This window comes from Osmerus mordax, chromosome 5, assembly GCF_038355195.1.
Source record: "Osmerus mordax isolate fOsmMor3 chromosome 5, fOsmMor3.pri, whole genome shotgun sequence".
NCBI classification, from domain to species: Eukaryota; Metazoa; Chordata; class Actinopteri; order Osmeriformes; family Osmeridae; genus Osmerus; species Osmerus mordax.
The window spans coordinates 14,209,617-14,227,393 of record NC_090054.1 but is presented as its reverse complement, the minus strand read 5'-3'; the positions used below and the strand labels follow the sequence as shown (position 1 = coordinate 14,227,393).

The 17,777-nt window shown below is 47.3% G+C and overlaps 1 protein-coding gene across 3 annotated transcripts; it reads left to right on the top strand.

The window, feature by feature from the left end:
• Window positions 1–37: 37 nt before the first annotated feature.
• On the top strand, window positions 38–17,642 carry ppp2r5d (protein phosphatase 2, regulatory subunit B', delta). 3 transcript variants are annotated; one of them, XM_067236737.1, is made up of 17 exons: window positions 38–140; window positions 912–995; window positions 3,548–3,725; window positions 8,882–9,081; window positions 11,001–11,111; window positions 11,231–11,323; window positions 11,964–12,094; window positions 12,272–12,331; window positions 12,432–12,540; window positions 12,705–12,758; window positions 13,070–13,240; window positions 13,384–13,511; window positions 13,761–13,862; window positions 14,094–14,166; window positions 14,656–14,700; window positions 14,841–14,957; window positions 15,554–17,642. In XM_067236737.1, exons 1-17 carry the CDS (start codon window positions 114–116, stop codon window positions 15,689–15,691), a joined length of 1,821 nt encoding a protein of 606 aa, XP_067092838.1. In that variant the 5' UTR covers window positions 38–113; the 3' UTR covers window positions 15,692–17,642. The 3 variants fall into 3 exon arrangements, with proteins under 3 accessions (XP_067092838.1, XP_067092837.1, XP_067092839.1); XM_067236736.1 differs by having other exon boundaries at window positions 14,841–14,975; XM_067236738.1 differs by lacking the exon at window positions 15,554–17,642 and having other exon boundaries at window positions 14,094–14,276; window positions 14,841–14,913.
• The last annotated feature ends 135 nt before the right edge of the window (window positions 17,643–17,777 follow it).

Sequence of the window (17,777 nt, the reverse complement as noted above, 5' to 3'; positions counted from 1 at the left end):
GATTTTTCCCTGGCCTAGAAGGGCGCAGGGAGCTGAAGGTAACTGAGTGGCAGCGATCGAGTCCCGGGGAAGTCTGTCACGGAGTCACCGTGAAAAACACCATCAGCCACAAAATGCCGAATAAAACTAAAAAGGAAAAGGTAACGTAATGTTTGCAAGATGACAGAAATAGGTTTTTATCTTTGTAGCCAAATATTTACTGGACGCTTGTCGTTTCGTGTTTTTATTTGGCTAAAATAAATTGTATTTTTGTCCAAAGGCCTAGCAGAACAAGATTTTCAAACCGAATGGCTAGCCATCATCTAGGGGCAGCAATGTAATTTAGCAATTTATAGCACAGATCTGACGTGGGACATTTTTTACATTATATAATGTGCTATATGGTCAGAAGCAGATCAACAATGCATTTTTAACTCTTAAATAATTAATAGCCTATACTGTAATTCTTCAGATTTATCAAAACAAGGCTCACAACAATGTCTAGTTTCATCAGGTAGCCTACTACATCATATTATTTTAGCTGCAATCTGTCTACGAGCATGCTACATATTGTCGCGCAGAGTTGACAGCTAGTTTAAGCATTAGCTAGCGACATTTGTTACATAAACGCAAGATTATGAACTTGAGTTTAAAATAGGCTGCAGCTGCAGGTCATAAATGAAAACTGCAACATTGTGTGAGATGATTCGTTATGTAGTGAGTATTGAACACATTCGTTTATTGCTGCTGGCTTTCTGTTAAAAAGAAAATGTCACAATCGTCATTAATAGTCTACATACATTTATTAATCTTATACTTGCTGTCAAGAGCAGGGTCTTCAACAGGACTTGTACTAAAACGGGTGTACAATAAAAGAACATGTAAAATGTGTGTTACTTTTACATTTACACAAGATGTGGCTTCTTTTGCAGGAGCCAACCAAATCTGCCAAAAGCAGCACTAAAAACAGTAATGCCAACACTGGGAAAGACACAGGAACTGAAAATGCAGATGAGGTAAGATCATTTCATTTTCTTTTGCATAAATCCAAATGCCACAGTGTTTGTTGCAGTTAGTGATTGAAAGATGACACAGAAATTACATTCTCAGTAACAAGAGTAAAAAATAGATCTGTTTGGCCCTCACTTATATAGGCATATGGCACGTCTGTTGAGCCACACCGGCCTGCTGGTCGGATTCTCATCAGCTCCTCGGGAACATTGTTCACAAGGGCCATTATTGTGCTTGAATTAGAGCCAGACCCAATATGTTTTATCAGAAAAGGAGTGGCTAGCCGAGACCTCAGCTGTTGAGCTCTCTTGCACTCTCTCCTCTCCATTTACTACATGAAGTGTCCCACTCTCTGTACATGCAGAAAAGGACTATGTATTTCCCACTACCCATCTTTTCTTATCTCACTTCAATTGCCTGAATAAACGACATGATGACAGTAAAGGCCCTACCGCAATAACATATTTCGATCACATGAACAAAGTGCTTACTGATTCAGTGTAGACCCATGGTTATTATGTGTAATTGACCAAAGTCTTGCGTCATTAGATCATTATCTGTATTAATATTTTCAGTGTTACAAATGGCCTTGCATTCAGGAGGAAATAGCCCACCAGATGGTTACTGGGAGGTGTCTAGGATGTAGTGTCCACTGACACTTCACAGCAGAGCATTTACAGTATCGCCATTTCGTGCTACGCAAGCCCCCCGCGACAGTTACCCACAGGCACCTGACAAAGATGGAAATGAAAGGAAACTAGAAGGTCTTCTTTTTCATTGCCATTGACGAGAGATGAACACACTATCAGACCGTGTTGCAATCAATGTGGTTAGTTAACCTCCAGCCGAGAGTATTAGTTTACTTTAACAAATGTTAGCAATTGGGCTTTCTAAACATGCCACTGTTCAGAGAGTGGTATTAATGACAGCAGTGGCAGGGTGCTTGGGTTTGACGTTGCGCAGGGTGGGATGCTATTGATCAGGTCTATTTTAAGTCCAACTCAGTCATGCAAACTCGTCTATCCAGGCCATCACTGCCATGCCTTGGGCTGCCCTAAACATGTCTGATAGGAAGGTGTCATGGGCCTACAACAACACCCAACAACTGTGTCCGAACGAGACCAGATCTGAATCTGATATCGCCGTGTTGCCTTTCCGAACCCCTGAGCTGAGGACTTTAAAGGAGAACGTACAAACCAAGTGACCATGCCCATGCACACAGCTTTAGCCAGGTTCACCACTCGAGAGCTAGGAATTCAATGGCGTGGTTGAGTGACTACAGATGTTGTTGTTGTTGTTTTTTTAGAAGCACTCATTTGTTAGACGATAACAAAGGTTTGATAATGTGGTGAACATCGATTGTACCAGCCCTCGCATCATCAAATGTCATGGAAGGTAGTGAGGGTAAAGACTGCTGGAACAAAGCCAGTGGGTGTGGTTTTCATTGTTGTGCCTATATTTCTGACCTAGACCTAAATGTTATGACAATTCATCAAAATGACTAAGAACATTGTAACATCAACTCTAACTGACATACTCAATGATCTCTGAAAGGACGGTCGTGCATGCTCAGTTGGATTGTGAGGTTGTCTGCGTAGACTCCTTTTCATGTTTGTATTCGCATCAAGATTGATCATGTGACCTGGTAAGAAAGGGCTCGTCGTTTTCTGCTGCCAATCGATCACACAGATCCTCTCAAAGCACTTCAACAAGAGGACTCCTGCCATATGACCATCAGCAGCTTTTAGCTTAGACTTGTTCCTTATTACCCCTATCCCTGAATCCCATTGTGTTATTTGGTGATGGCACCTGACTCTTTGAAAGCTCCTTAAATATTCCTTTGTGCGAGGGCTCCTCTTGTCTATTCGTTCTCCATACTTCCTGACTCTACCGAAGATCTACACATCAGATCAGTGATTCAAAGAAAATCTGGAACCAGTCTTGGTCCCCATAACACAATGTGATAGCATGATTAGGGACGGGGTTATGAGTGTTCCAGCGTGCTAGCATGAGTAGGGACAGGGTTATGAGTGTTCCAGCGTGCTAGCATGAGTAGGGACAGGGTTATGAGTGTTCCAGTGTGCTAGCATGAGTAGGGACAGGGTTATGAGTGTTCCAGTGTGCTAGCATGAGTAGGGACAGGGTTATGTTATTACATGTTGTGTAATCATGATTGCTGTCTCCCGCTGTGGTCTATTAGAAGGAAAATATCTGGGCTCAATTAAATAAAGCCAAGACGGTCTCTATGGTATCGTTCTCTGTTCTCTGTTTGGAGACTGGGATACATGTATATCACCACGTAGGAAGTGATTCTGGAGCTGTGAGACTATTGTAACATGAGAAAGGAGCAGATAATTGCACAATAAATGTTAAATGAAAAAAATGTTCTTCTTGAGATTTATGGCTTGGGCCAGGACTCAGATAAGAATGATCACAATGTAGGTATTTTAGATCCAAGTGTTCGGACCACACGCACTGTTGATTCTACATTGCATAAGTTTCGTAGTTGTACATCATGTAAAGCATGTGTGTGTTGTGTGTGTGTGTGTGTGTGTAGGCCCAGCAGCAGCAGACAGCCAGCAAGCGTCCCAGCAACAGCACCCCGCCGCCCACCCAGCTAAACAAGATCAAGTACTCTGGCGGCCCCCAGATCGTCAAGAAGGAGCGCCGCCAGAGCTCGTCACGATTCAACCTCACCAAGAACCGGGAGCTGCAGAAGCTGCCTGCGCTCAAAGGTAAATCACGGCTCCGAGTGAGCTGCGGTCACAGTGCCTTCGTCCGGGGAGCCGGACCAGCAACCGTAGGACAGTGCGACCCCACATTCCATGTCAATCTGGGGGCTGTCTTTTGGTCATGGATTGAACCTACCCAAACCAAGGTTTTATTTCACTTACTGGGGTTAGTTTGGGTCGGAGCGTTAGTCGTGCAGCATGACACTGAGAATTGTTCTTTCATCCTACGCCTCAAGAGACAAGATTCCCTATCTTAACTTGAATTAATTGAATTTATGGAAATGCATCAGCCTCTTCCCATGTGTTTCTGAAAATATTCTTTTATTGGAAACGATTAGTTTTGTTGTCTCCCATGCTTCTGAATGACTCAGCAGTATCCCCCTGATCCAAACTGGAGACACGATGGAGGTCTGGGCTGACTGTGGCGTGTGAGTCAAAGGGGCTCCATAAGAAGTGAACGTTCTCTTCTTTAAGTGCTGACATACTTTCATTATCCCGTTTGCTTTTCTCTCTTTGTCTCCCTCCATTTCACTCACTTTACAGTCTCCCTCATGTTCTGGCTTAGGGCTCTTCTCCCTCCTCGCCCCCTCTCTCCCTCATTGTGAGTCCTCCCTTGTCTGGCCAGGCAGGCGGAGAGAGTGAGAGACAGAGAGAGAGCTTGAGAGAGAGAGAGAGACAGAGAGAGAGAGAGAGACAGCGAGAGAGAGAGAGAGAGAGAGAGAGAGAGAGAGAGAGAGAGAGAGAGAGGGGGGGGGGGGGAGCACATGACGGATCCCAGGCAGTAATTGGATCAGCAGTGCAAGTGTCTGAACTAAGTAGGACAGAGATGCCTCGCCACAACACACCGTGCAGACAGATTAGGGGCTCCTGGCGCAGGCGGGCACTCCCTTTTCCTCGCACTCCTCCATGCCAGGCTCACTGGAACTCCCCGCGGACCTGGGCCATCTCTGCTGAATTAGGCTGTCTCACAGCTACAAATGAGACGGAATCTAGGTTTCGATTTGAGATATTATTTTTTTTGGGGGGGGGGGGGGGGGGGGGGTTCTCCGATATTTATTGTCCAGTTCCTCAAATACTTTAGTCTGCAGTCACATTTACCTGCCTCTGGGGAGGATTTTAGTCGTTTAGTAAAAACAACTGGCAGTAATACACCCGTTAATGTACATCATGATGTTGTGAACATTACGTACTGGCTAATGTGCATTACGTGCTTCAAACAGTCAGGCTACAACCGACAGATAATCGCTAGCATGGGCTGATTTAGCTCCATATAATCTATGCTGATTCCTGTTATTTATCTGAAGCATCGGTTTCACTCAATACAATTCCAGAAGGGTGATCACACACAGGAGGTCTGTGTTTTTGTTTGTTCCTAGATATATGTTGACACAGATATTGTCCAGTGGGTCAGAGTTGGGAAGTGTTTATTGAAACCGTAGCACCAGTCCCTCATCCTCTGCGGCGGTGACCAGTGCACACTTTGTGGGTGAATGACCCTGTGACCCCCCCCTGACAGCCCCGTTTTCACGGGAAGGTCAAATGAGACTTTCTTTGAAAACATAAGTAACCACTAGCATTTTGAAGGACAATATTTTGCAAATGTTATTAGAACACTTATTATGGCATTTTCAGTAGTCTATTTGATTGCTGTTATTGGTCAAGGAAAACGATAGTGTGCTGATGTCGTTATTTCCCCTAGAAACCAGAACTGAGCGGTTTGCAGCTTACAAGTCTAATCAGTGTGCTTTTGTTTATATGTGATTGTTGTTTAGTTTGAGTGTGAGCATGTTTCTAGTACTGTTGGCCCTGGCAACCCACCCTCATTGGCAGTTTTATTGGACTAATTTCAAACAAACACAGGAAGCCTTGAATTCTCCGCTCCCTGCTTTTGTGTGACCTCACCCTCTTATTGGACTTACAGCACACTGTGTGTGTTTTAGTATGTGAGTACATGTGCCTCTACGTGCGTGTACAGTATGTTACCTCCACCACTGTGTGGTGAAGGTGAAACAGCCATGTAAACTGGCCGTGTCACAATTCCAAGTCTAGCGTGGACACATACCACAGTCCTTTCCGAATTGCCTGGATATCTCTGAATAGCCTGGATATCTCCCATCTCTCCACACACTACCGAAAGTAAACCATTGCTGGACTGAGGTCCCTAATGATCTGCAGAGAGTTCTAACCAGCACATACAGTGAGGCTCATGTTTGTATGTCTTGTTGAATCGCTGTACTAATCTGACAGAGATAATAGGAGTCTGTTGAGCGAAGTGAACCATGGCCTTGGGAAGTAGGGCTGTATGGAGTGATGGTGCCTGGAAGGGTGAAGGCCGGGTCTTATGACACATCAACTGAATGGATCGGGCCACGTGCTGATGTTGGCCTGCTGTTTTTGAACACAGGAACTAAACAAATTTAGTTGGAGATATAGATAGAATGTTCAAATGCTGCTTGGTTACTCCGGTTTCACAGGAACACCCCACTAGCTATTCAGTTTGACCTTGGAAGACATTTGTTATTCCTCCGTAGAGAACTGCATTTTCGGTGCTCATCTACCTAGCCTAGCCTTGGTTACGTCAAAGCGATACGAGTTCGAAATCCGCTTGAATAAAACGGGCTTTGAAATGGGTTCAGATATAGATTTGATGTGCATGGTGTCAGGGGTGCGTCACCGGCTCAGGCTCCGTGGAGCTCCATGGAGGAGCTGCTGCTGCGGAATTGCAGGGGTGAGTCATCCTGGATGTTCAGGGCTGCTGCCGCTGTTCCAACCCCGTGTTCTCAGGTGGGTGCAGGGAGAACGTGGGGAGCCACAGGTTATCTTGCGCTCTCTCTCTCTCTCTCTCTATTTCTCTCTTTCTCTACTGTATCTCTACCAGGAAGAAGAGGGTAGGTGTAGGTAGAACCACCGTCGTGGGTAAACAGTCGCTGCCGTTTTTTTTTTTTTTTGCCCGGTCGCAAATCCAGAATATTTGACCGCACTTCAACAGATCTCTGAGTGTGAGATGGTAATCTTATAAAACATCTCTCCTGATCCTCTCATCTGCTTATGGAGCACAAGGCAGGGGTGGCTATGCAAGCAGACGTATAAGTCGGTCTTTAAGACCCTCGTCACCGGTAGGCTTCATGGGACACTGCCTCGCTTGTCGTGACTCACAGCCCCCCGCCCCTTCTGGAAGCTTCTGGAAGTCCTCACGAGAGCAGCTCTGCTGCATCCCTACACAAGCCTCTTCCCTGCCTCACTGCTCACACAAGTCACATGTCCTCCCCATCACTCCTGTCCCTCGACCCAGTGACGTTAAGGGAGCCTACACTGGCAGTCACGTGACTGACAGACTTTGTGCAAAAGGCAACTTGTATTTCTCCTTTTAAGGAAAATCAGTTTTTGCATTGTTTAGGTTTTACTGGATTGAGATAGACGGGTAATGAAGGGGGGAGAGAGTAAGGAAGACGTGCAGAAATGTCCCGAGCCAGAATTGAACCCGGGCCGCTCCATTTGGGCCTTGGCTTGTATGATGCGCGCCCTACCCGGTGAGCCACCAGAGATCCCCTTTCGCTCTCTTGCCAACAGCAGAAACCCGCAACATAGACGACTCCCACCTCTGCCCTGAAACAAGATGGAAGGCCATGAGAGTGGAGTAGAAATAAGATAATCTAGCTTGATGTAATGGATCTGTGGCCAGGGGAGTGAGGCGCTTGAAAAGCAAGCTAGTGGTTGTGCGGTTAGCAGCATAGCGCACTGATCTCGCTTGCTGTGATTATACATCTAAGCAGCTTAAGTTTCTACTAGAACAGTGGCAGCTAGAAAGAGTTGAGGACCAATCCATTAACACTAACCCAGCATTTGTGTATTTTTTTTCCCTCTTAATTAAAAACGTAACCTTGTTGTCTGTACAGCCACTCAGCGTAATGGGCTAATTTGCAAAATGTACAGCTGTTGTTGGATTAAATACATTGTTGTTGGGGGACTTTGTGTGTGTGTGTTTGTGTACGTGTGTGTTTTGTGAGGGTGCCTGTCAGTAGGAGGGTGTGTGTATGTGGCTCCTAGGCTAGCAGCGTTCCCTAAGGGCCTTCTGTCACATACCAGGGTGATTTGTGAGGAGTGTGACGACATGAGATAATCAAATAGGCCCCTTATGAGAAATGTGACTGTGTGGTGTCAAATTGTCTGTTTAGTGTCGGTCAGGGCAGGCTCTGTACAATAGCTCTTGGTATACAGTTAGTCAGTGCACAGAGCAGTGCAGGCAGTGACGCAACTCTGTCACGGTTCCTGAACTTTCTACCCAGAATTGCACTAAACTTGTTTCAAACGGTCGCCGCGACTTCTTTAATGGAAGTCTTTGGTATGTTTCTTTAAACCCAGAAAGCTGAGATGGCTTTGGAAAAATTATGCAGATGTTGGTGTAATGTGGCTGTGTCGAGGACCACAGAGATGTCTCTGAGCTGCCTTTCCAACAGCCATTCACTGGAGCATTTGTCTGTGACCCAGTTTCTCTATGGTCGTTTTCATTGTGTCTCTTCCTCCATTCTTCAGTGTCTGTCTCTCTCTCTTCTCTCTCCCCTTTAGCTCTGAGTTTGTGAGTTGTGGATTCATGTCCTCATCTCCCTGGCATATCAACTCTTGACCACTTTCTTTTCTCGACTGTCTCCCACCGAAACGACAACAAATTGCGAATGACTCCGCGCGTGTTTCATCGCAACCCTACAGGAGCGCAGTGATGCATTGCGTCCTTTCACATACCTCTTCCTGGATCCCATGAGGAGAGATAGATAAAGCCTCTTCAAAACCTTTTTCTACTTTGTGAAGGGGGCCATGAGCGCCCTCCACTGTGTTTGTCGGAGCTGCTCTGTGAGGGGGCTGACGGCTACAGGAGACCTTCATGTTGGTTGTCTAAGGGAGGACGAGGGGAGGCCAGCCAAAGACCTGTTGCATAAAGTGATTCAGCACAATGGCTTCACCCGCCCGCTCATTTTGAGATAGATCTCCTAGCTGGAATGTCTCTTACAGATGATTGCCATCTTTGTCTACCTTCTCCTTCCCTCCACTTTTCTTTTAACCCTCTCTCTCTCTTTTTCTCTCTCTCTTTTTCTCTCCTCTCTCTCTCTCTCTCTCTCTCTCTCTCTCTCTCTCTCTCTCTCTCTCCTCATTCTTCTCCTCAGATGCGCCCCCTATCGACCAGGAGGAGCTGTTTGTGCAGAAGCTGCGGCAGTGCTGCGTGCTCTTTGACTTCATCACGGACCCCCTGAGCGACCTCAAGTACAAGGAAGTGAAGCGGGCCGGCCTGAACGAGATGGTCGAATACATCACACACAACCGCGACGTGGTCACGGAGTCCATCTACCCCGAGGCTGTCATCATGGTGAGCGTGCGCACGTACAACACATTTCCTGCATACATTACATTTATTCATTTAGCAGACACTTTTATCCAAAGCGACTTCCAAGAGAGAGCTTTACAAAGTGCATAGGTCACTGATCATAACAACGAGATAGCCACAAAACATTGCGAGTAGCCAAAACATGAAGCACACATTGTGAACAACCAAAGTAAGTGCCAAAGGGAAGAACCACAAGAGCATGCAGTTAAACAAGTTACAATTAAACAACATGAACTGCTATAAGTGCAAGTGTACCTGTGGGGAAAAAAAGACAAGCAATAATAATAAAAAACAATATATCACAGCGAGTACAAATGTAGTACAAAAAAGTGTAAGGCTGCAGGAGAGACTTGATGTAGACGGGTGCAGTCCAGTTCACTGCTCGGAAGGTCAGTACCAGGGTCTTGAATCTGATACGGGCCATGGTAGGTAGCCAGTGGGGGGAGATGAGGAGCGGGGTAACATGGGAGCATACAATGTTAACATGTATACACTGTTCATACATTCCTACAGGTGACACAAAATACAGACTTGTTAGAATGACAAGACTGAATGATGTGTCTGCAGCAGGTGGATATGGTGTGTGAAGCCTCCATCCTATTTCCACCAGGACACAAGCAGGCCCGTAAGAGCCTTTCCCTCTCTCTTTTGACCCGCGTACGAGCTCACGTTGAAGGGGGACGTTTTCTGTCGAGGCCCCCTGCATTGTAGCACCTTCTCCCCAACGCTCCCTCCTCGCGCTCTCTCCCCCCCCCCCCCTGTTTTCCAGTGTAGTACATCCTGGCTTAATGACTTCTGCCTGGCCAGTCTCAGGAATCCACCCATGGGGAGGTGGAGGGAGGGCAGGGTTGGGGGGTGAGCGGGCGGGGCGGGGGGGTGGAGCACCAGCACCACAACATTGGGAGATCCCCAAAGCTCATTATTTATTGCTGGGATAAGTCAGATCAGTGCAAATCCCTACGGAAGCTCGTAAGCCGGGCATTACTGTCGTTCTATTTGTTTTTGTCTGCCCCCCTGGCACATTTGAGCATGGTGCTCAACCGGTGAATTAACATGCACTGGGGGAACTATCTGTCAGGGTTCAGGCACCTGCAGGTTTTTGGTGGGAGGGACTACATGGACTGCCTATCTGTCAGTGCACAGGCCTAACACCCTCGTCATGCTGCTTTATCCCTCTCCGTTCATTTAGCTCCTTCACTGACTATCACACACACACACACCCTCCCTCTGACACCCTCTCTCCCTCCATCCATCTTTTGTCCTCTCGTTTTTTCCCCTGTGACTAACCGCCATCACTTCCTGCTTCGATTTCTCCACGTTCTGTCGATCAGCGTTCTCCTCACACCTCGGCGGCCCCCTGCTGTCCTCTCCTCCCCCCGCCTCCCCCCCCCCCCACACTTCATGTGAGAAGGTACAGTAACACAGCTCAAGCTTTAGCGCGGAGACGTGGCCAGGCTATTTCCAGCCTCCTCAGTGTCAGGGAGTTGCAGGCTGTAGCTCGAGGCTCAGGCAGGAAGCAGGCTCCTGGGAAGCACTGCGTCACCGTTCAGACAGGAGATAGGCAGGCAGCTCAGCCGCATCTCTCAGGTAACAGAGATGGTAGCCTCACCCCTCCCTCCCCCTCCCTCCTCTCGGATTGAGAGATTGTCAGGGAGGGTGGATGTTTGGAGGCTTGCGGTCGTTTGTTTTACCCCCTGACTCGACCTCTAGGTTTTCACTCCTTCTTTGGGACGTTAGGCACCTGAGACACACAAGACGCGTTTCCCCGATCTGTTTCTAATTTCCAGTCCGAGACATAGTTTGTTCATCGTTGAAAGGATTGCTTTCCTCCATGAGCTGAAATGTGTGTGTGTGGGGGGGGGAGTGTTTTGGCGCTGACTGACTCTCGTCGCTCTGTCTAGTTTTCAGTGAACCTGTTCAGGACGCTGCCCCCGTCCTCCAACCCCACAGGAGCTGAGTTTGACCCAGAGGAGGACGAGCCCACGCTGGAGGCAGCCTGGCCCCACCTGCAGGTACCGGCGCTCGGGCATCTATTCATATTGTTACCTGACCACATTACTGGTTTCCCCAAGCAGTGTCCTAACCTTATGCTGAAAGCGTAACTCCCCCCCCCCCCTCTTTTTATCTTCAGCTGGTGTATGAGTTTTTCTTACGGTTCCTGGAGTCGCCTGATTTCCAGCCTAATGTCGCCAAAAAATACATTGACCAAAAGTTTGTGATGTCCGTAAGTATTCCCCCGTTTACTTCAAGCTAAATGTGCTCGACAGCTGTCGAAACATCAAAGAAGCTGACGGTGTCGTCTCCTTGAACTCGCTAAACGAGGACATTAGCCTTTGTAAATAGAAGCGTGTGTGTGTGCTCGTGTGTGCGCTAGCCTGTGTGTTGTATGTGCGCATATGCGTTTCGCTGTCTGTGGAAAGGGCATTCCGCCTGGTTGCTCTCTCTCTCTCTCTCTCACACACAGTGGAAAGAAACGAGAGCTGAGAGGGACGTTATCACACTGCTCTATCTGAGATCAATTTTCCGTGGCTGCATCTGTGAATATTGATAAGAACTTGAGTCAGCCTACTCACTTTCTGAGTGCGGCGCTTGGCTCTCCCCCCTCGTGCTTGCATTGCATCCTGGCACAGCGTGGAGATGATGGCGTCTCATAACAACCAAACTCATGACCCAACTTGACCTCCTCAGTTTTCTTTTGTTTGTTTTTTTTCACTCTCACAAACCACCTGGCCTGCTGTAACAGTCCAAACTGAAATGTTCCTTCTTGATAATGCATTCATTGGCGCTAGCTTCCAGAGGAGCCTGTTGTAGGAATGTGAGAGAAGCTGGTGCTGCCTGATCATCCTGTCTGTGTCCCCCTGCAGCTCCTGGAGCTGTTCGACAGTGAAGATCCCAGGGAGAGGGACTTCCTCAAGACCATCCTGCATCGGATCTACGGCAAGTTCCTGGGCCTCAGGGCCTACATCCGCAGACAGATCAACAACATCTTCTACAGGTTTGACGCCAACCTCGACAGTGTTCTAGAATATACAGGCTTGCCGGTGCTTTGGCCATATCGACTGGTTTAATACCTACAGTATATCTACTCGTCTGCATGGATCCCGTCAGTATTTCCTGTCTCACTTCAAGTCGACTGATACAGGATGTATTTATTCTTTCTGTTATTCTGCAGGTTTATATATGAAACGGAGCATCACAACGGAATCGCAGAGCTCTTAGAAATCCTAGGAAGGTAAGAGCGACCCCCCTCGGCCACCATCATGCTCGTGCTTCCACCATGTCGACCTCGCCTGTCTAAACAAACGTGCCCCGTCCCCGTCCCCCCTCGTCAGCATCATCAACGGCTTCGCCCTCCCACTGAAGGAGGAGCACAAGATGTTCCTGATCCGCGTGCTGCTGCCCCTCCACAAAGTCAAGTCTCTCAGCGTGTACCACCCGCAGGTCAGCACACGCCACAGCTGGCTCTGTTGGAAAGGCCTCCTCGACCCAGCAGGAGGGGGGGGGGGGGGGGGGGGGGCAGGTTCTCTATTAGGGCCCCCCCGGTCTGATGTTCTCTCTCTCACTGCTGGCCACCTGTCTCTCTCTCTCTCTCTCTCCCCACACAGCTGGCCTATTGTGTGGTGCAGTTCTTGGAAAAGGACAGCAGTCTAACTGAGCCGGTGAGTTTCTGCTCAATTGAGTTGAAGCCTTCAGTTCCGAGCTAAAACAGCGTGTACCGAGAACAGAAGATCGGTTTGTGTTTATATACATGTTTTTCTTGTATTCCTTTTAGCACGTCGCTTTTATCCAGAGTGTAGCAGATAATCAGAGACTAGAAGTGCACCGTTCTAACAGTATTACAGTGGTTAATGCCAAGGATAAGACTACATTACCTACAATTCGGTTGCGGTTGGAAAGGAAATGAGTAAAACAAGGATGTCCATTTTTAGGACCAAATCCTATTTCATCGCTTTATGTGTCTACCCCATAGGTGATAATGGGCCTGCTGAAATTCTGGCCCAAGACCCACAGTCCGAAAGAGGTGATGTTCCTCAACGAGCTGGAGGAGATCCTGGACGTCATCGAGCCCTCTGAGTTTGTCAAGGTCATGGAGCCGCTCTTCAGACAGCTGGCCAAGTGTGTGTCCAGTCCACACTTCCAGGTACGCTCGCCAGTAGATTGAACTGGCTTCTAATAAAACCATGTGACAGAAACATCCATGATTGTAGGAGGAGGTGTTTTTCCTGTATAAAGGGAGGGGTTAAGGAGAGTTGGCTAACTAGCGAGTCCTGTTGTGTCTTGCAGGTGGCAGAGAGGGCGCTGTACTACTGGAATAACGAGTACATCATGAGTCTGATCAGTGACAACGCAGCCAAGATCCTCCCCATCATGTTCCCTGCTCTCTACAAAAACTCCAAGAGCCACTGGAACAAGTACGAGCCCACCCCACAGTGTTCTGAAGCCAGAGAGGGAATTCATGTCAATGTATTTATCCACCGGATGTGTGCCTCGATACTTTTCATCATTTTGTGTTTAGGTTTACTCAGACGAAACTCTGCGAAAGTCAGATGCTTAGGCTAAACATCCTATTAGGACTTAACCAGGGCTTTGACCTCTGGTTGGCCTCAGTCATATTACTGCCTGACTGGTATTATCATGGACATTCCTCTGTCCTTTGACAGAACAATCCATGGTCTGATCTACAACGCTTTGAAGCTCTTCATGGAGATGAACCAGAAACTGTTTGATGACTGCACTCAGCAGTACAAGGCAGAAAAACAGAAGTGAGTGCTATTTCAAACACACACACACACAAACTCCCACACACATAAAAACCACACATACTGTGAGGGGACATCTTTATGATTGTCCTCTAAATCAGCACTGTCCCTTGTCCTCATCCAGGAGTGTTGATCATGTTCCTGGGCCGAGGAAAATGCAAGGCAGGTGGTTTCGGAGTGGGACCAGTCTAAAGTGTTTGATGTTGGTGGGGTTTTTTAAATTGTATTTCTCAGAGAGAAGTACAAGCTTAAGGAGAGGGAGGAGATCTGGCACAAGATCGAGGAGCTGGCCAAGCAGAATCCCCAGGTAGGCTCCTCACCGCAGGGTGCCAGCAGCCTACAAGCCGTTGCAGCAGGAGTCTTAGGAAACCAGCCGGTTTCATGGATTTGTGTTGGACGCCGCTTTGTTTTTGTGTGGTAAAATCCAATGGCCGTCCACCCAGCACACCCCTTTTCAATTTCCCCTATTTTATAAATATCTCATACCTATCCCTTTAACACTACTGAATGGGCGCACGAGTCCTCACCAACTCACTTCAGTGTGGTTCTGCCTTGTCGTTGGGCTGTGGAGGAGGGAATCTTTGGGGTGTTTAAAACAGGGCCATGCTTTTCATAATTAGACATTCTTTTGTTCCAGACTTAACTAATAATCATAGTTAATCATGTCTCGTGACAGCTTTCCTGTGCCAAAGGCTCAGGCAGATAGGATTTTAATTAAGTAGACTGTCTGCACAGCGAGTCACTGTTTGTGTGTGCGCGTGTCTCTTTTGTGTCCTAAACTCTGCGTTCTTTTCAGATGACCAAGGTCTCCTTGCGGCCGGGCCTCCACCCACAGGAAGAGGTGGGTTCCTATTAGCCGTCTTGGCACTAAGCTGCCTCTCTCTGCTCTGAGGACATCCGTGGGCGCATCACTGTTGATTTGTCCATTCAGACCCACTAATATGTGTGTTTGACTGTGTGTGTGTGTGTGTGCGCGCGCAGTACATGATGTACAATGAGAGTGCAGGAGGAGTGCCCCTGTACTCTATGGAAATGGAGACGCCCACTGCCGAGGACATTCAGCTGCTGAAGAAGACTGTTGAGACCGAGGCCACACAGGTATCAGCACACTCACAGGTACAACCCGCTGCTCACACACACACACACACACTCACAGGTACAACCCCCTGCTCACACACACACACACACACACACTCACAGGTACAACCCGCTGCTCACACACACACACACACACACTCACAGGTACAACCCCCTGCTCACACACACACACACACACACACACACTCACAGGTACAACCCGCTGCTCACACACACACACACACTCACAGGTACAACCTGCTGCTCACACACACACACACTCACAGGTACAACCCGCTGCTCTCACACACACACTCACAGGTACAACCCGCTGCTCACACACACACACACACACTCGCAGGTACAACTCGCTGCTCACGCACACACACACACACTTTCACAGCTACAATCCGCTTCTCACGCACACACACACACACATACACACACACTCACACACATACACACACAACACCCTGTCTTAAACACAAACACACTCAGGTACAACACACTCTTTTTACACACACACACACTCACTGGTTTAACACTGCCTTACACGCACACTAGCGTGGAGCTGACCGGTGTCCCCTCTCTTTCTCCTGCCTCTTCTTCGCCCCCAGGGGATGAAGGAGATCAAGAAGGACAAGGCGCTGATGCGACGGAAGTCCGAGTTGCCGCAGGACGTGTACACTATAAAAGCCCTGGAGGCGCACAAGAGAGCGGAGGAGTACCTGACGGCCAATCAGGAAGCCCTCTGACCAGGGAACAGTGGGGGCCCCCTCTGCTAACTCCTCCCCCTCCTCCGTCTTTTATCCATCCACCAATCAATCGCCTGCTGTACACCTGACCGCCCGCCTTCTTTTCACCCGCGCCCCTCTTAGCTTCCCACCTCTGCTGGAGAGAGCCCTGTCGTCAGAACACCCGGTCATCACGAACTGTAAAATGCCAACAAATACCCACCCTACACACACACGCACTTATATACATACATACATACACACACACACACACTGTAATCTGAGAGTACAGTGGGACGATCATTAGGTTGCACGCGGACAGCAATCAGTTCCACAAATAATTGTGTAGGCCTCTGTGAAGCATGTTTGTTTCATTTTTGTTTCGGTCGGAGTTTGAATTTGTTTCCGATTTTCCTCATGTTGGTCCACCCTTGTTTCTTGCTGTGCAAAGAGAGTACTGCCCCGACATACCCCCGACACCCCATGTAGGGGCAAGTCAGTGTTCTTCTGCTTTGTGGAAGTGGCGTGAGGGTTCAAAACGTTCTGGAGATACATAACCTTTGTTTTAGCTAGCTTGTGTACAGGCAGGGTGAATGTATGTTTCTTGTACATGGGGCCGCAGTTCTTCTCTGTCCGAATAGCACCCAGCTAGCAAGATCCAGGGATTTAATTGTTCAAGACAACAAGCTCCCTAAGCTCTCAAAGGCAATGGAAAAGAGCTCACCAAATTTGAGACTATCACCTTTGAAACGAATTAATGACCCATTTATACCTCACGTGAATTTTGGTTGCTCACATTTGAGGACATTGTGTGTCCTAACATTGTTCATGTATTTGCATCCCCAACTCATGGCCTTACAGTGTCTGTCGAAGAACCATCTCCCCTGTTGGTTATTTGTAAGCTAACGGCATGATTGTAAAACCCTAGATGATTGGATTATGTACGAATCAATGAGAAACAATCACTGTACACTCAGATGCAGGTGCTCGCATGGAGTTCTAGGAGTGCTTTTTGTGTTCTGGTCTGTTTCTGACTTGTGTTTTTAAATGTTTTGCTGTTCACTAAACGGATATGGCCAAATACAGTAGATTTATTTTTGTCCTGTTAACTCCAAGGTAGTCCACTCTTAAAAGCACGTCACAATCCAAACACTGAATGTCCGTATTATCCGTACAAAGAGTCTTGCAAAAAAAAAAATCTCAACTTGGCTGTAGAAGAGTTTCATGCAAAAATGTTGTATTTTTGATAATTAGAGGGGGTAGCTCAAAAGTGAATCATGTCACTGTGTCAAAATGAGACCTTCAGAGAACCTTTCAGTTAGAGGTGGACAGGATGTTAGGGCTTTGTTCCTCATGCTGTAGCCATGTTGGACCATAGGTTGCAGATATATTCTTTATTTGAGTGTTTTCCACAGACGCCGCCATAGTTATTACCAATAACAATACCATGTCAGGCCCCTATTCATGTGTTAAAGTATTAATATTACGTTTGGTTTATATTATTTGCTTCCTTTTTCCTCTGTGTCCCCCCACCTTGTTTCTCACGTTTGGTTTGTAGTCATGCTCCGTCACAAAAGAAAATGGCTATTTTCGTTTTCTTGTAGAGAATGATCTGCAAATAATTACTTTCTGTTCTCTTTCGTTTTCTTGTAGAGAATGATCTGCAAATTATTACTTTCTGTTCTCTGTTTGTGCAAATCTGCTCGAATCAATGGGTCTATGTCCTCGTCTGTGCTCTTCACTTTCTTTCAAGCGCCTAAGCAATATTTTTGGAGGAAACAAACTGATGAAACAAACTCATACAGATGTGTATGAAAGTGCGCTAAAACAATCCTCCTTATAGGTCTATACAGATGGAGAAAAAAAAGTCACTTGCTTTACTATTCAGGCACATTATATATTGGGGGGGGGGAGAGAAACATTTTGCCTGCAGTTACTGTTGCAAATATTTGTGTACTGTATAATGTAATGTATATTGCTTAGGCTCCCCCCTGTCCTGTGTTTACACTCCCCACTTTACCACTCACTTCACCCCTCCTCCCCTCCATTTTAGTTAGCTTGTTTCCTCACACTTTTTGCACATTGTCCCATATTCTTGTACGGTTGT